General features: G+C 42.6%; 1 protein-coding gene across 4 annotated transcripts in view; it reads right to left on the bottom strand.

The window, feature by feature from the left end:
• Positions 1-16,063, bottom strand: part of ZNF365 (zinc finger protein 365) — a 44,803-nt gene extending 28,740 nt beyond the window's left edge. For all 4 annotated transcript variants that reach the window (XM_025202630.1, XM_025202629.1, XM_006022366.3 and 1 more), the window contains exons 1-2: positions 15,952-16,063; positions 14,357-15,100 (exon numbers count right to left, since the gene is read on the bottom strand). In XM_025202630.1, the coding sequence (XP_025058415.1) occupies positions 14,357-15,087 (731 nt within the window). In that variant the 5' untranslated portion in view covers positions 15,088-15,100; positions 15,952-16,063. The remainder of the gene's footprint in view (positions 1-14,356; positions 15,101-15,951) is intronic.
• Between the last annotated feature and the right edge of the window lie 3,416 nt (positions 16,064-19,479).

Genomic DNA, 19,479 nt, shown 5'->3' with positions numbered 1-19,479 from the left:
CACTTCAAGTAATCAATCCCTTTTAGTAAGATCTGGAAAAGTCATGCTAAGCTGAGGCTTATTCTTAACAGGTAAAACTACAAATCCTGATGCTGCAAGCTATCTATTGTTTCAGAAGAAACAATGAGGTATCCCATCCAGTACATCTGCTATCCATAAGAATTTCAAGCTGGCTCCGAAGTGTCTGGTTACTCCTTAAAAACTTATGTTTTTTTCTGGTTGTAAATGAGTTTCTTGAGATGTTCCAAACCAAATAACCCCTTGTCAATAGAAAAGACAATAATTTACACTAATAAAAGAATGCTTTGAAGAAGCTAACCTGAGGGTATAAAAATCTGTAAAAAAAGCAGCAAAGTTGTGCTTCAGGAAGAGAAATCACTCCGACACCATCCGCTGTTGTTCCTGAGACGCTGGAAGAAATAGATCATCTCCCCTCAAGGATTGTGCTAAGAACTTTACCTGTCAGCATTGGAACCTGAATGCCTTGGGCTGGTGAGATCCCAGCTCTCGCTCTCTCTTTTCTCTCTAGGCATAGATTTCTGAACCTGAACTGTATTAGTTAAGCTTGAGCTAAGTTTCCCCAAATACTTAGTGAAACCAGAGTAGTATTGTAATTGTCTGTGTTTGTTTTCCTTTGCATGTCTATTACTACTAGTACCATTATATATTTCATATACTTAGCAATAAATAACTTTTATAGTCAAACTGGTAGTAAATGGGTATATTTTTTCTTCTTCATTACCCATCTCTCTAACCTGCAGGGTTTCCCCTGCCTCGAACAAGCAGCTAAAGGGGTTTTTCCAGACATCTGTTTCCCTTATCACACTAATAATCACTATCAAAAAGCCTCCTTTACATAGTCACCTAGATTTCACACTGACAGAGTATTACTCTACAATCTTAGTTCTAAAGTACAACTCTTAACTCTATAGCATGGTCTTAAAGTTATTCCAGCACAGTTCTTAACTTCAAAGTTACAGGAGATTCTATGTTTCTTCCAGCTTCTCAGGAACAACAGCAGATGGCGTCAGAAAGATTTCTCCTCTTGAAGCACGACTTTGCGGGTTTTTTTTACAGATTTTTATACCCTCAGTTCAGCTTCTTCAAAGCATTCTTTTAATAGTGTAACAAGGGGTTATTTGGTTTGGAACATCTCAAGAAACTCATTTACAACCAGAAAAAAACATAAGTTTTTAAGGAGTAACCAGACACTTCGGAGCCAGCTTGAAATTCTTATGGATAGCAGATGTACTGGATGGGATACCTCATTGTTTCTTCTGAAACAATAGATAGCTTGCAGCATCAGGATTTGTAGTTTTACCTGTTAAGAATAAGCCTCAGCTTAGCATGACTTTTCCAGATCTTACTAAAAGGGATTGATTACTTGAAGTGCTCATAAACTTTGTGGGGAGGACTTCCACTAGTCACCCCAGGAAAAGTATGACTGCATTTGTGGTCAGGGCTCCAACGGGCTTGACACTGTGATGAACCCTTAACCATTGTTCAAATGTTGCCCATACCCCCTCTGACTTGGTCTCTTGCTTCAGCATTCCCTAACCTGGCAACCAAGTTTTAGTCAATCAAGTTTAAATACGCCTCCCATAGTGGGACCAGGGAATGTACGGCCCAAGATGCCTATTAAACTTTATTTCTGCTTAGTTCTGGTTAGATGAGGGGTGTGTGTGTAGGTGGGGAGGATGACAAGTCCTTTGTAAATCCAGATTAGAATTGGTCTGATAAATGCTGAGCTGGGTGTGTGTAAACATGCATTGATTATCATTTGGAGCACAGATTCCCCATCATGCAGTGCTCCCCTGCTTCTCTGATCCCAGAATTCACTGCAGTCTTTGCTTGGGGCTTTCTGTTCTCCATCTCCCATGTAAATGAATTGTCATCTGGTTCCATCTCAGATGCAAATGAGACCTAGGGAGTTGCTCCCTTATCTGGAGGGCTTTAGGTGCATCTCCCACTGCATCTTCATTGTCTTTCATAATCAGTTCTTGCTTAGGTAGAGTGGGGGGCGGGGAGGAGGAAATTCTTTGTGAGTCAGACAGGCTGCGTCCTGTACCAGGGTTCCACAAGAACACGGAGCTGAGGGGTAACACAGCACCTATGTGTTCGGTATTTTGCCTTCCCACTTTATTTTCAGCATCTAATGCAGGCTATGTCTTAATAGCCAGTTATAAGGGTCACGAAGTTGCATTTTAACTTTTATCCTCCCTGCACTTGCAAGGAGCCAGTAGCTAGAACAAGACTGTTGTGATTCAGACAAGTGTAAGCCAGGCTAAACATTTTCTCTCCCTATATAAGAAGTGAAGGGAAAGGGTAGAGGTGAAGAAAAAGCATGTTGTAGGAGTTCTGAGTAGACAGCATGTAGGTATAAAATGAACACTCCACATTTAGCAGGTATGGGTTTAGGAGCAACTCAGATCATGCCAGGACTTGCCCCTAATAATAAACAATTAATAAATTGAGATTGCTGGTATGTAGACGCAGCCTTATTTGCTTTAGCTTCATTCAAAACTTGGAGTATGGGATATAGGGCAAAACTCATATTTGCCTAATGACAAAAAATTAGCTCGCGGGAAAAATATAATTGGAGACAAGTGTTAAAAAAAAAAAGATAAAGAAAAATTAGAGAGATAACATCTTCTAAAGCTTAGTTTGTTTAAGAGAACTCAAACATTTCTCCCTGCACTTTATTACGTTTTATCTAAAAAAAGTCTTAATTCCTTATAGTTGTACATAATCAACTTGTATGTTAACCTCCTGATTCAAGATATGCCTACTTCAGCTGGGTTAGAAAGGACAGATCAGGAAGGAATTCTCCCTTTTCCTATATATACAGTTAGGGAATACAGGCAGAACTTATTTTTGCATTTCACTGTCAAAATCTGAATGCCAAGGTAGACAAGCAAATGATCTTATTGAGTATGGTAAATTCTATGCTATTTTCCTTTATGTAGCCTGTGGCAGACCAGTAGGGGGTGCCCTGAGCCACCCACCTCACTATGCCCGACCATCTTCCAGGCTCCAAGTGCCTCTCTGGGGACACCTCACATCTGGCCGGCCCCTGTCCTAGAGCACACCTGCAAGCTAGGGGATAATGCTGCCACCACCCAGGGTCTGGACTGATCTTGGCCATGTGCCCCCTTGGAAACATAGGCCTAGTAGTCCTTGAGGGTACTCGACCCACTGCAAGAACTTGGGGTGCTTCCCTTAGTCTGAAGCACCAACAGTGTTCTCCCTTAGTCAGCCGGACCAAGGGGACCCCAAGGCATAATCTAGACCCTCTCCCAATAACTCTCCCACACTAGGTACAGAGAACTTTATTGATTACAAGGAGTAGGTTTGGAATAGGGTACAGGGTAGAGCAATATCAAAGAATAATCCTTAGAGCAAAGTGGCATGGTAGCCTTTGATCACGCATCTGAGTTACTGCAAGCTACATATCTAGTTAGATCTCAAATAGCTTACTCACAAGTATCATCCAGAGAGAGATGGAGATTCCTTCTGGAGGCAAGCAGTTCATGAGTTTCAAGAGAGTAAATTTTGGATGGTCCAGTCTTCATCATGGCTGCTGCCCCATCTCCTGGGCAGTCCTTAACTTATATAGATCTTATGAACTAATTTACCTGATCCAATGAAGGCCAGCAGCTGTTGGTTGCCAGACAACCAATTTGAAATGCATCACTGGGTAGACTGACAGTCTCTAGCCCCACCTCCCAGCCATAATGTCACTGCCCAGAACAAAAGGGAGGTCAAGGCCCTACATCCAGGTGTGTGAAGCCACTCATGTAGGCAAAGAGAGCAGGTGCCCCCCTCCCTCAGGAATGTATCCAGCTCAGGTTACAACTCAGGGTTATTACCTGAAGTAGATGGGGCCGGGGTGCCTGCCCTCTGCAGTGACCATGTGTGACAGCCAGAACCAGAGGGGTTAAATCAATAAATATATGCTCTTGGAGACATCTGGTAATTGTCTGACAGTTAATATTAGCTAATGCAAAGCTTGCAGGTTTGTAACCCACAAATGTAACTTGTCTGTCATAAGTTTAACCAAAGTGTTGAAACTAATGGTCTGCACTGATCATGAGATTAACTGGGCCCCATCAATAAAACTGCAAACATCAGCTAATCTAATGGTTCTTACTTAAGGTTCAGCCATAACGCCGAACCCTGATCACAAAATATAATTAGCACCTTTCGTAAATCCAAGGAGGAGCTGAAAAAAGAGGAAGAAACCAAGGGGTTGAACTTGGGCAGAGTAAATGCTAATCTCAAACCCCAAAGTGATGTGGTGTGATTTGCTTATTGGGTGAGTCCAAGTTTAGGCAATAACCTTTTATGATAATTTCTAACACTTTTTAATCCCATAGGGTAACAGCTGTAGGGCAAGACTGTGAGTGGCTCTGAGCTAACAGATTAGCATAAAATAAGGTATAAAGAAGCACATATATTGAGTGACCAGCATGAAGGAGAAGGACCATTGCTGTACCAAGCCTGAACCCTGGACTCCCAGTGTGAGTGAGGACCAGATCCTGACCTAGGAACCTTCCCGGTGACCCCTCGGACAGCGTTGATCAGGGATGCCTGACTTCGCTGGAACAACTTGGTGTGCACCTGGCATACAGGGACTGCTGATAAATTACCAACCCCATGTGGGAACTCTTTGTCATTTTGTCTATCTGTTGTTGTTATTTACTATTAGCTTTTTATTATTGCACTTTCTGTTAATTGCTGTATGCTAAGCTATAAGTAAAATTGCCTTTACTTCACTCCCGACTCGCCTCCTTGATCCTGAACCCAGAAGCCTAATGGCTAATACACTCACAGCGCCTAGCCAGTCTGACACACCATGGTAACCAAATTGTCAGATGGCAGTTTTGGGAGAGACTGAGATGGAATCCTGCCACATTTAGGGAAGCCTAAATTTAGGGAATTCATTAATAATTACTGTTAATTAATAATTCATATTTGTTATTGATTAATAAGTAATCATTAATAAATATAAACATTATTAATTTTAAGGATACCTACATTTAGGGAAGCCATTAGTACTAGTAGAATTACCATGCTCTTTGTCCTTGCTAGTTTGGATTCATTCACACAGCTTATTAATCTTCCTTTAATGATTATACTGGCAATTACTTTTTCTCCAGACTGAAGTGACCCTCATCACTCTATACTTCCTACAATATCTGTAAAGATTTGAACACTAGCGGCCACCCCCAAACCTCAGCCATAGCTCCCATATCACAAAGGTAAATGACATACTGCTGTTAATAGCCTAGCTCCATTTGCATTATTTATTTATATTTAGAATTTTTATTTTTTATTTCAATTCCCTGAGGAACAACATAAAGCCCTGAAGGATTTTCTGCTATTAAGTTTCTCTAGCTGTTCCAACTATTTTTTCCTTAGAGACCTCTCCCTTTGTCATTGTTTACTCTTGATTAACTAAAAGAAGTTCCCTTGGGATTCTTTTTTCTGTCACCCATAATCAAGAAGGCTGATCCACAGAACCCACTTTGTCTTTTATTGCTCCTGTCACACCCTGTAGTTTGTATGAACTTACAGCTTGCACAGACCTTCTTGCTTCAGATATATTTTTAAAATTCATTATTAAAAGCCTTGCCTCTTTGCTCTTAAGTCTTGCCTCCTTTATTTTGTTTTCATACATTGCCTATGCTAACCAGTATTGTTTACATCAGGGGTTCTCAACCTTTTTCTTCCTGAACCCCCACCCCACCCCCAGCATGCTATAACAACTCCATGGCCCCAGGTACAGTGGGCAGGACTCAGCGGTGTGTAGCCTTGGGATCCCATTCACCTGAGAAGCAATAGCACAGAGCCTTGCTTGTCTGCCCACAGCATCATCTGCAAGATGGAAGCTGTGGGGTCAGGTGGGGCAGGCCTGCCCCTTCTTCAGGACTTGCCTCAGGCCCAGGGGGTCGAGGCACCTGCTCCAGGCTCAGCAGACCTCCTGAAACTTGCTTGTGACCCACGGTTGAGAACTGACAGTTTACATTACTTATGTTGGATTTCCACATTGTGCTATTTACTTTGCAAACTAACTGATATTCTCTCTGGGTCAAATACTACTTCTACAGAAGTCTGTAGCAAACCTCCCTAATTTTAGGCCTCTCTTTAGAGTGCTACAATAGAGAGTACACATCAAGTTGCACTAAGTTTCCAAACCAAACAGCCTCTTCAGCAATGTAAAGGTGAAATGGGAAACATTTGTTAAAGGCCAATTCGAAGCTGGGGTACAATCCCTTCCAAAGAGTATTAGTATATTCTGCACATGTTCAATGTTCCAAAAAAATTTTCAAATCTCCCTGAACCCTTCTCTTCTTGATTTCATTTCTATCCTATCTTCACTCTCCAACACGAAACTGCCCTTTTACCCCTTCAGTTCAATACACCCTAACAATTCTTACCACTCCCTTCCTCAAAAATGTAAGCTGCTCCTGCTACTGTTTGTGCCTTTAAATGTATAATAGCAAGCCTTGCTTCAGACTCTTCTGAGCAGGGAGACTTATACTCAATGGAACTTGGAATCTCTGTGGACCTCAGTCACAGTGACTAGTTCATCTGCATGAGTCTTAGTAAGCAAGGAATCAGATGGAAAGATTAAGTCAGAGTCATTCCTCTGAGTTTTTTAGCATTTGAATTTTTTCTTGTCCTTGTAAATTTACTTGTACCAGTAACAGATTTCTTATTTTCTATTGGTATTAGGATTGGGCATATTGCAGTTCTCTTGGTTTTCTACATGATTTTCAGCTGATAATCACTATATGTTTTAGCAGAAGCAGAGTTTGTGGTATCTCAAGTATGACAGTGCTGATATTCCTCTTTCTTTAAAGACTATTCATAGGAAGATATTTTTCAGTCAGCCATCTTGACTGTACCTGGAAATAAATACATCATATTCTCAAGGTTATTTACAATACATTATGAAAGCACCTTCATATCTTGCAAACATTCAGGTTCAGGATCTAAGCACTCCATCCTATTAAACAATTATATTTTGAACAATTTTGTCCAAAATAAAAGAAAACCTTCATGTTACTTTAAGACAAAAAATGTTACATTTGTAATGCAGCAAACTTTGATTTTGTTTTTTTAAAGACTAGCAGGCTACATTCTTAGCTTGGTGGTAAGCATTGTATAAGTATTTAGGTATAGTTAGTAATTATGATTGCGGTCCTAATGGCATTTTATCAGCAGAGTTGGTATTATCACTTTAAGGCAGATTACTAGAGGTCCACTGATATATTGGTGCCATATGGGATTGGCACCGATAAAAGGAAAATTAACATTATTGGCTATCAGCTTTTTTTGGCTGGTGTAGCCAATAATGTACTGGTAAATACAGGGTCTTCAGCCAGGGTCTCCAGATGCCACATACATGCACTGCCACACTTATGCACTGGCCAGGAATACAGCTAGGCAGAGTGGACAGCAGTGCCTTGTAGGTAAGCCTGTGGAGGGGAAGGGGCAGATCGAGACCCCCATGGTGAGGGCAGGCATGCAGGGGGGAGGTGCTGGGGCTGAGGCAGGGTGGTGAATGGGACCCCAGGGGAGTGGGACAGGGCCACAAGTGCCTTGTCTAGAGGATCAGTGTCCCAGCACTTAAAAGTGGTGGCAGGGGTGCTTGAACTGAAGCTCATTGAATGAGCTTTAGTTAAAGTGCTGCCACAACCATTTTTAAGTGCCAGAATGCTTTTACCTGGAGCAGAGCTGAGCGGGGCAAGGGCAGTCTGCCTCACCCTGCTGCTTTTGCCCCAGGAGCTGTGCACTGATGGTGTGCCCCTTGCCCATCCAATCGCAGCGGTGGCAGCGAGCTGTCTCTCCAGCTGCTGGACAGGTAGGGGGTGTGGTGCAGCCAGTGCGCAGCAGCCACCACAAAGACAGCAGGGTGAAGAGACCCGAGCCCACAGTGGGAAGCCCACGTCCCCCCTTGTCCCACTTGGCTCCACACTGAATAAAAGCATCCTGGCACTTAAAAATAGCAGTGTGGGAGCACTCAATTTTTAAGTGTTGGGACGCTGATCCCCTAGGCAAGCCCCCAAGGCTCTGTCCTGCTCCTTGCCCTAGCCCCAGGGTCCCATTCACCACCCTGCCCCCACCTCGCCCTCACCATGGGGGACTCAATCTGCTCCCCCCATGCTCCTTCCCCTCCACAGATTTACCTGCAGGACGCTGCTCTCCACACTGCCTGACTGCATTTCTGTAAATCAGTTATCAGATTGGTATTGGCCGATATGCCTGGTGAAAAATCAGCTGTCGGTATCGGCCAAGAAAAATCTTTTATCGGTGCACCCCTACAGATTACCACTATTAATTTACTGTACTGACTGGCAAAGACTGTTGTTTTTATTTTGCAGCTGAAAATAACTGGAAGAACATTACAATTTGTACAGAAGTATGAGTTACATTGGTCTCTAACACCCAGGACCTCTACCATTGGTGAATGGTTATATTCATGAATGGTTATTCATAAAATTTATGAATGATGGTGGGGCCATGAACAGGAATAACTCTTTAGAAGTAAGAATAAGGGCTTTGCACTCTATCATCCTTTTTGTTCAACATTTTTTGTTCAATAATGGCTTTGATTCTTCCTTGTTCCCTTTATGTTATTTGGAACCCCAAAAAGGCATTTGGAAAGAAGAGGTTCTGTGCTGCTGACAGCACATTAACATCAACTGTACCAGTCTGCTACTTAGGGGCATGAGGATGATGCTTTGTAACCTGCCTGGACTGGCAAGTTACAATTATACCTTAAGGCAGTGGTTTTCAAACATTCTAGTCATGGAACCCTTTCATATAACTTCTGCTGCAGAACCCTTACCTCTATGCTTAAGACTGATGCAGAGCTGTGTGACCCAGCCTGGCAAATGGCAGCATGCCACCTCCGAGCCTATTCTGTCCCCAATCTCTTTTTAGAACCCCTGATAATCTATCATGGAACCCAAGGGTTCCACAGAGCACAGTGTGAAAACCACCAACTGCTCTGAAGCCTTGCCTGTACGGCAAATTGATTGGCAGTGCCATTCCAAAATAGGCTATACCACAATAGCTATTCTTGAGTAGCCTCTTGTGCAAACACATTACTCCAAAATAAGTGTCTTTTAATCTACAGCAATTGTTCTCCTTTGTGAGTAAAAAAAACCTACCTACATGGGGTATGGGGCAAAGCCAATGGCAATTTTCTCAAACTGCTAAATGTATGGCCCTTCAAGAGCATCCTTACGGCTTACAATGTTAAACATTTCTGGCTTTGGTATAAGAGCATGGTCAAAAGAAAACAAAGCAAAAAAGAAATTCCTCATAGAAATCTTAGACTTTTGTAAAGAAAGCATTCCTACAGAATGTCTGTTGTTCTTAGGCATAACAATGATAAAGGCAGACAGTTACTTATTAGATTATTTACCTAATCTTTTAAATGTTTTCAAATCCTGAAATTAGGGCCAGCCAAAAGTCTCCTTACTTTACATGCCATCCTGTTTAGATTCATTGAACTCAAACCTCATCTGCTTGATTATTTTTTTTATTATATCAGTGCAACCCCTTATTTTCCAGAAAGAAGTCTCTAGATGCTCCTTTTAAGTTGAGTTCGTTGTTTCACTTAGCTTCTGTTGTCTTCTTGCTAGCACATTCAATGGGTATTTCCTGTGTGCAGGTTCTGCATTATTCTCAAAATCACAGTGTTCACAATGAGTCTTTTTCTTCTTCATCAAACATTAAATATTAAAATGTATCTAGTGCACTAGAATATTAATTTTTCATTTTCAAAATAAAAGTTTCTGCCCTCTTGGCTTTTTTAACTGTGAATAGAATAACCACAGCAGTGACATCTGCAGTAATGTCTATCTAGGCACAAAACTAGTGTACTGTTAATCATGTTACCATATTACTGTTAACTACTGTTACCATTATGGTTAAGTCATTTTATCCCTATTATTATACCAAGGTAAAAGTACTTTAGTTTGGCAAAGCTATTCCTGTGAGGGGAATAATACACAACTGAAAAAGCAATTTATTCTGATACAATGTATTCTGATACATCTATGTCCACACTTTAAGTTGTAGTTGCATAACTCTATTGGGTTTTTGTTTTTTTTTAAGAAGAAAAGATGCAATAAATACACAAAAGAATCCAAAGGAGTAAATAGCTATACAATACAAAATCTGTATGTAGACAAGGCCTGAGTGTGTTGACAGCCTAAAACAGCATTTAAAGAGGCATAAACTGCTCACATTCAGGCCAGTGGGGTGTTAACCCAAACTTTATAATTTTGCTATTTTTCCAGTCTAACACTGCTCCCATTGAGGTTAATGGAACTACTTGTTCTTGAAAGAACACAAAACGTTGGGCCAAACACAGACAATGGCAGCACTCCCACTGATTTTGGCAAGAGCTGGATCATCTCCAGGATGGAGATGGTGGATCCAGGAAAGGAGGGAGGGCCCTTCAGTTGTGCGGTACATGTGCAATTAGCTCTCTGAGCTCCTGGTTGGCTGGCATGGGCTCTTAGGAGGGCTGCACCTGGGCAAGGAGCTCTCTGAGCTCACTAGCTGGTCAATTCGGGCTCTTGCCAGAACCACTGTGTTCACCCAGCTCTGGAGCCCCAGGGGTGAATACTGCTGCTGAGCCCCACATTTTCCCCTACCCCTGAATTCACCCTTAGTTCTACCCAAGGCGATGCCCACATCCAAGTCCCTTAGAGACCTCAGCATGTACCTGCTCCTGATCCCATGACTGCAGTTGGGACCCTTGCTTCCCTGACCTTGTTTATTCCTGATCCCCTGGATTGAGACCCTCTAGTCTAGAGTCAAGGCCTGACCACACAGTTATATGATATTCCAGCTGTACCTCTGACATTGCCCTGCTACCCTTATTGGAAGTCTGTTTCAGGCTGTTATAATTCTCCACTTACAGTCTCTTATTTCCAGCCTCAATTTACCCCTGACCAGTTTATGCCCGCTTGTTCTTCTGTCAACACTATCCCTTACCTTTTCTCACTTCCTAGTTCTTACACCATTGATATATTTACATAAAGTAATTATATCCCTACTTAGCCTTTGGTTTGCTAAACCTTAACAAGCCAAGCTGTTTTAATCTTTGTTGCAAAGCAGCATCTTATTCATCTAGTTGTCCTCTTCCATCCGCCTCCGTTTCAATTTGGATTTATTATTCCTGAACACAGGTGACCAGAACTGTATGCAATACTCCAGATGAGATCTCCTCAGGATCTTGTACAGTGGCACTAATACTTCCCTGCCTCTATGGCAAATATTTTTCCTGATATATCCTGGTAATGCCACTTACCAAGTAATATAGTTGCTTTTTTCATGGTGGCATCCTGGTGTCTCCTTGGCTATATGTAGACTGCAAGGCTGCAATGTACTGTAAAATACCCACACTGGTTCAGATGCCAGAAGCAGTCTAGCTACGGCTATATGGAATTCCACACAGGCTAGCTTACTCCATCAAGAAAGCAGGGAAATTTAGGGACACAGGACCATCAGTGTTGTTTAAGAGATGGGAAATTAGCTCCCGCAGACTTAATGATACCATAGCTAGACTGATCCCAATCTAGTCAAGCTAGCTCATTTAAAGCTAGATTGTGTATCTCTACTGAACATTGCTGTGTGCAGTATACATAATCATTCAGTGATTAACAATTTCACTTCTTTTGTGAGTTCCAACTGATGAATCCTGCTTGGAAAGGCATTTGGAATCTTTAACAATTTCTTCCTTTTGGCTAAGCTTAAGAGGTGGATCTGACGATGGATCTTGGATGGACAGATCAACTGCTCTCTGGCTGAGTTGGTTCTATTGGTCTGTTCATTTCTACCTGAACCCACGTTGAACACAATATTCTAGTCAACCTCAATTTCCCTTGGTTCCTTGTGTTGTATTTCTGATTGATCTGTTATGAAGGAGGCAAATCTTCAATAGTAGTTGCTGACACAAAAGGAAGATCACAATTAAATGAATCTACTGTGGATGTCCTCACTTCTCCAGATCAAAATGAGGGAGTGTCTTCTGCTTCTTTTCCCCGTCAGAAATTGTTGCCATCTTTCATGAATTGGTTGACAGGGTGGCACCACATTTAGAATCATCAATTCCTTCAATATTAAAAAAAAAAAAAAAGAGTGGAAGATTTGTATATCTAAGGTTCTCAAACATTCATCAGGTACACACCCCAATAACTCAGGGGAAATCAGTCCATTGGGAAGAGTCCTCTTTCTAAGAATGCTTCCTTGTGGTAAGGAATTTCAAAGCTTTCCTTTCAGCACCAAATCTCAGTTCCCATTATCTTGTCCTTCCTTCATTTATCCAACAAATTTCACTAACGATTTTCTAAGCCTTCGTTTCTTTGAGTATCTTTTTCCAGGTCAGCAAGAATCTGGCACTGCCATTTCTGATATCATAAAGTAGACTTTTCCCTACTTCCATCTGGACCCTTTACGTCTTGGGTGCTCCCAGAGGACAGCACATTGTTTCATTTCTGGTGACAGGCTTGACAATTCATCTTAGTCACAAGTTCCTGATCAAATAGACCTCAGGCTCAGGTGTGAGCCTCAGGCTTTTCATTCTTCTGTAAGCAGTTCATCTTGCTTTCCGTTCTTTTTAGCAGTCCCCTATATAGGATCTTCCTCTTCCTTGGAATCCAGTCTCTCCTCTCTTTAGCAGAAATTAGAGAGCAGTTGCTCAACTGTGTTTCTGTTCCACTAGATGGTCTCTTCTCCGTCTTATACTTGTGGACGCATTCTTCTGTGGGCCATCTGTTACTCCAGATCTCCTTGTTTAGTAGTGGTCTGTAATCCTTGAACATTCAAGGTACCTTCATCTTCCTACCATCATCATGTTTTCAGATACTGTCTGAACTCCACCATCATATTCAGCTACATCTTTAGTCCTCAACTCTCGTCTTCCATAGCTCTTTCAGGGGAAATATCAGATAGAAATTCCATGAAGAACCCCTCAAGGATAATATACATCCCATAACTTATGTATCCAGTCACTTCTGTGATCTCTTACTCCATTACTCTTGTAACGTTGCACCAGGAGTTATCATCATGCTCTCTTTGTAGGAGGGAGTTTGGGGGATTTTCATCCCTTCTTTTTTAGGCTAGGGAATACTAACTCCCACACCAACTCCCTTGTTTGAGATCTTATGTCTTTTACTGGTATGTCCACTGGTGTTCAACACAATTTATTTTTAAGCTAATGAAATCTCATTATATTATCAAAAATATGCATTTTCCTAAAAATAATGTTGTTACTCCAAACTGCCCGAAAATGTTTCAGAGAATGCTAAATAAAAGGAAGTAGTTCAGACATTAAAAATGTAGTAACCTGGTACATTATTTATAGATGCATCATGAAGATATTTTTAGAAGGACTGGGCTTGTAAAAATGAGTGTAGAATATGCTTCTGGTTCTAGTAATAAACAGATCTGTTTTTATGGATCCAATTCCCAATAAAATCTTTCTATATGGGTTCTATTGAGCACTGCCTTATAACGCTGCCTTGCTGCAAAATTCTACTGTAGGACAACACAGGGCATGATTTGGCCCTTGGACAGAGGCAAATGATAATGCTCACACTGACAGTATCTTCCTCCAAAAAATAGGCCCACTGTCTTCAGTAGGACTACTCAGAGAATAGTATTCAACAGGTTTAAGAGGATTTCCACCTATCACCTATTAAACCCTTATTTTTTAAAATGTTATGTGCTAGAACATATCAGTTAGAGGATGTCCACACCACACAATGTAGTGGCACGTAGGAGATAGTCAAGCTAACTCCGATTTGACCTAGCTCTGGTACCAGAAGTAGTAATAGCCATGGTAGTGCAACAATCCACAGGACTGATTTACCAGGATGATATTTCATTACCCAGCTTGGGTATCAGTACATACTACATTGCAAGTTGTAGCTATAGCCTCAGGTTCAGTCAGTTATTAATATCATTTACACCCGTGCCATCCCACTGTAGTCATTCACATTACGATGTTACTGAGGGTAGCATTTCTTGAGGTGCTTCCTAAGCTAGCACTGTAATGTAGTACTGACAGAAGGGTTCTTGTGACCAAAAAGCACTGCTTTCTAATAGGAAACCCATTTTGCTGAAGAATGCACTTTTCTGTCAATAGAAGCATCAGGTTGCTTACAACTCAAGAAACACCAGACCCACCCTCATTTACATTCTTTCATAACCAGTAAAGTAGCAGTACCTGTAAATATTTTTTCCATCTAGATATTTTCTTATATTACATCTGTTCTCCAAGCACATACAAAGCCATTAACACTGCTTCTTTTGCCTTTCTACTTACTCTTCTTTCCTGTGAAGTTCTTCCTCAGACTCTGTGAGACGTTGTTTCAGCACTGCAATCATCTCAACTGCAACATCTACCTGTCTGTTCAAGGCCCTCTCTCGCCTTTGAACTTCCTGTTTCTTCTGAGACAGCTGCACAAAAGCTGCCCGAACTTCCAGCAGTTCAGCAGTTTTTTGGGCCAACTCTTTGGTAAGCCTGTCAATTCTCTTCTCTATTGTTTTATCTACAGCTTCCACCATCATATTAAACTTTTCTCTTACGTGTGCCTCAAAAGGTGCTTTTGAGTCTGTTGTGGGAATCCCAGGTTTAGAAATTTGCTCATCAGGGGAGTTTGCTGGCATGTAACTTGAGACAAAAGAGACAGGCCTTTCAGCTTCCACCTCCAGCAATTTTCTATTTTTTGTGTTCTCATGTGATGCATCACAAAAATTTACGTAGGCTGGTTTTTGTTTTATTGCATTGCTGGCTTTCCCCAGTTTTCCTTGAGTTGAGGTCTCTGAGGAAGAAAGCAAATCTGCATCTTTGAGGGAGGAGAGTAGGTTGCATTTTGTCAAAAGACTTCTGTCCTCGTAACTATGATTATACTCCAGATGTGCCCTCAGAGAAGACAGGCTTCTGAATCTGGTGTGGTCACCACACCGTGGGCAACGAAATGGCATACAGATACTGACATTTTCAAAAGATTCTTGCCAGGAATATCTGCTTTCTTCAAAAGTGTTCTGTTGCATTACTCTCAGATTCCTGTAAGAAAGAAAAGATGGATTCATTTGAAGGTTGTTTTAAAAGAAGCCCTTATCTCTTAATGAAAAAAATAAGTGCACATATTCCACTAATACAATCCATGGAGGAAAACCCTGAACAAGCCTTTAAACTAATTTTCAAGCCTGCTTCTGGGAAAAGCAACCAGAGACGTCTCATCCCAAAGTGACACAACAAAATAGTTACAAAGATTTTTTGTTATTGCAAAACTAGGGAAGTTGCTATATGCTCACTAGAGAAGCTGAAACATGACCCTAAAGAACTTGTTTAGCAGACTGTACAAGAAAGTGATGTGAAAGGTTTAGTTTGTAGTGCTGTGCACTCAGAAATTAATATCTTACTATACTTTTTTTCTGACATTCATTTGTTATTCCTGTTTCTGACAGATCAAGGCCAGGGAGATGGCTGCATTAGTTACGTGGAGCAGCAAGCAAGAAGACCTAACCCTTTCACGCAAGACAACAGATGCAAAATTTCCTACTGATGTGTACAGATCGGGATGCAGAGAGGTGCCAGGACTGGGCTGGGAGTTTCGCACCCTGGCAGGCTCGAGGAGACAAAGGTGGGGTGTACACAGGGGGTCAGCAGTCAGGCAGAGGGCACGCCGGGCTCAGCGAGACAAGGTCACTATTTCTGCACAGGCTTGGCCGAGGTCCAGCCCGCCGGTGCCTGTCTCAGCACAGCTCCATTCAGCAGGTCAGGCGGCCTGGCCCCAGTTGTGCCAGGGCTGCGGGCTCCGTCCATCTGCCCCGCACGCTTCCCTGCATTAGCAAACGCACGCCCAGATTGCAGCAGGCGCGTCGCCTTCCCCCGCTGCAGCGAGCACCACTTACCTGACTTGTTGCCGCTGCCGCGGCCGGGGCTGATGTTACGGGTAAAGCCGTTTTCAGCAGAGCCGTAAATCACGCTGAGCCCGGCGCCGTCCCACCTCCCAGCGCACCACGGCGCGGAGTGGGCGCAGGGAGGAGCCGGGGGCGGGGAGCTCGAGGCGCGGAGCAGGAGCCGGAGCCGGAGCGGGAGCCGCGCGGACCCCGCTGCACCGGGGCAGGCAAAGCAGCCCAGCGAGGGGAGGAGAAAGACAAGGGGAACCCGGCCATGAATGAGCCCCGGTTTCGTCACCTAGGCGCTACTAGGAGGCAGGAACAAGCTCTTCAATGAGGCGAAGGGATGGGGAGGGAAGGGCTTGGGCCTTTTGCATTGCAGTGGGTTTGGTGCAGCTCAGTGTCAAGTTGCAGCAAGGGAAATTTAGGATAGATATTAGGAAGCATTTGCTTGCTTGGAGGGTAGTGAAACACGGGAACAGATTACCCAGAGAGGTTGTGAACTCTTCATCCTTGGGGGTTTTCAAAACCTGGTTAGACAAAGCTTTGGCTGGGATGAACTAGTTGGGTGAGCAGAGGTTGAACTAGATCACCTCCTGAGGTCTCTTCCAATCTTAATTTTCTATGATTTGTCTTGTCTGACTTCATAGGGATTTTGCCCCTGAGTTCAGTAGGGGCCAAGTTTCACCAGCAGTGCTCCAGATCTTGCAAACAGCCCAGCCTGCAAGGGAAATGCCCCTTTGCTAGCCACGACTGTGTTCTCGGGTGGGAAGGATGCTTGGAACTGAGAGAGCCAGGTCACATCCAAGCCAACCTGATACAATTCTTGGCAAATGGGGAAGTGAACAGGGAACCCATGTGTTTCTCTTGGGTGTGCATTGGTGACATTTACTACTTTAGGGCTCAGTAGAAGTGGAGTAGGCTTGTGACGCAGCTTTGCAACGTAAAGTACTTGAACCACAGTGTTCAACTTTGAAGTAGCTGGGGACTGCCCAGTGTGGGGTGTGGGCCCTTGAGGCTACATGCCACCCCCACGCTGTACTGCATGGCCTAGTGTGGCTGCACCCCATGCCCAGGTATCCCCACTTGCACTGCATGCAGGATGTCTTCCCACTGTACCTCCCCTGCTACACCATGCTCCCAGGTGCTATGCTGCTGTACGAAGCACCCCCCCTGCTGCTGCTCCCCAAGCCTCCCTGCTGTACTGGGCACCTCAGCCTCTTTTCTGCTACCCACACACCCCAGCTGCACTGTGCATCCAAGCACCTGACTCACCTGTGGCTTCTTATGCCTGAGTTCCCCCACTGCACCACACCACTCAGGCATCACAGGCTGTGGGCTAACCTGGCACTGAATGTTGTACTACCCTGCCTGCTGGGGTGGGAAGGGGAAACCAGGAGGAAGGGGAGCCTGGAGTCCCCAGCCAGACAATGGGGTAGCAGTGGCTGGGTGGGAGTCCAGGGGTGGTAATTTAACCCATCACAGGCTATTTGGACAGCCCTACTTGAATCCAAAGCTAAATCGGTTGTTGAAAAAACTATGTAGAAACTTTACTGTGTAGGAATGTCACTATGTGGAACATGTATGGCTGCTCCCTTGGTCCAAACCTGGGACAGTCATTTGCTCAATTGCAAAATAGCTTCCCTACCACCTAGTCACTACTAGTGCCTACTTCCCAAGCAGCCAGCTGGTCTGACTCCATAATAACTGTGTTTTGCATCTGCACTGTAACTCCATTGGGTTTACATTGCCTATCTGATATTAACTTTGTTCCTTTGACTTGGACCTATGCTATGCTGTTTAGTATCTGTTGATTTTATATCATGTTTATTTAATATGTCATAACATTTTTGCAAGCAATATAGTGCACATAAGTCTGTAGCAAGGGATAGAGAAAAAGCTATTTAAGATAAAGTGCAATGCTGGCACAAGAACAAATGGGCATAAACCAGCAATGGATACTTTAAGGTTGGAAATTAGAAGGTGGTCTCCAGATATCAGGGATTCTACAACAGACTTACAGTTGGAATAGTGAGGGCATAAAACATTTAGTTGTTTTTAAGATGGGACATGACAAATTTTTGAACAGGATTATATAATGTAGTTGCTCATAAGGGCAGGGGACTAGACTTGATGACCCAGGAAATCCCTTCCTTTTCTATTTACATTATATGAGACTACTGTAATTTTTTTCTTAATTTGATGGGCTGGAGAAAGAACATTTTAATAAATGATTCTTTGCTCTTGGAGAGCTCTGCCATATGTTGCTCATATGGCAGAATAAGCTCACAAAGACACAGTAGACCTTGCAAATTTTTAGTAGCGAATGTATTAGTAGTCAGTAACTAAAGGAGGATTTTTTTTTTTTTGTGACAAGGAAGGCCCTGATTTTATAACAGCATTCATATTGATATACTCTTCTGCCCGTGTGGCTTTCATCTGCATGATCAGAACTTCAGAGAGGGATTGGGGAGGTAGAGGGGTGCACTAGTGCACTTGCACCCCACTTTGATTCCTGCTTCACCCAAAGTTTAAAACTAACTGCCTGGCAGAGGCATTTCTAGTCAGGCAGTGCTGAGGGAGTCAATTGACTTCATGGCATATTATAATCTACCTGATCCCTTCTAAACTCTTACTTCTACAGGTGTTAATGACCGTCTCTTTTTAAAATGGATTTGATGTTCCACCAGTCAAGCTATTCTTTGTTCTGAAGTGCTGCTGTCTGTTAGCTGCTCCTATTTTACAGTGCTGCAGATTATTTTTAACTCATACCAATGAAGTTATATTTGTTTTTACTTCACTTCTAGATTGAACAATACAGCCCTAGGCCCCTGGCATACTAGTAAAGCCTCTAGTTTATTTTTAATTAGAGACAATTAAGTGTTGTTTTATATGTGATGATGCACCTCACCATCTGCACTCTCCCCCTCCCTTTTCTAAATTCTAGATCTAGCTCTGTTATTGGAAATGGACCCTTTCAATAAAAGATAAGGTTTTAAAATTTGTTTGGGTATTCTTGACCATTATACACATTGTTGCAAATCTTAGGAAATAACATTAAGGCTAGCCCAGAGGTGTATGTCTGTTGGGGTAATAGGGAAATGTCACTCTTCTAAATGGTAGTGTGAGAGATCTTTATTCTACCATGCTATGGTATTTTTAAATTTGGGACAGGGAAATACTGGAATATTTAACACTGTTATAGCACTTCTCTTTAATAAGTAAATTATATAAGCATAGCTCTAGATGTTGGAAGCACATTGATAAATGCCTTTGATGTGATTAAGACAACCCCATAAATGATTCTATAGATGATATATCAAAGAAAATTATTTTTATTGCATCTTAGAGCATCATCTAATCCCTTAAGTCTGTGGCTTACTACCCATGCTGAAATGTCATGTATGCACTATTTAATAGGGCTGTGCGAAATTTCGCTGGCTGTTTTGTTTCAATGCTGTTTCGACTCATTTAGAGTTTGAAACAGCAAAATCAAAACGAAATGAAGGGCTTCAAAACAGCTTTGAAACAAAACAAGGC

This window comes from Alligator sinensis, unplaced genomic scaffold (genome assembly GCF_000455745.1).
Source record: "Alligator sinensis unplaced genomic scaffold, ASM45574v1 scaffold674_1, whole genome shotgun sequence".
Lineage (NCBI taxonomy): Eukaryota > Metazoa > Chordata > Crocodylia > Alligatoridae > Alligator > Alligator sinensis.
Note: the sequence above shows the minus strand (reverse complement) of the source record. Positions and strands in the feature narration are given on the sequence as shown.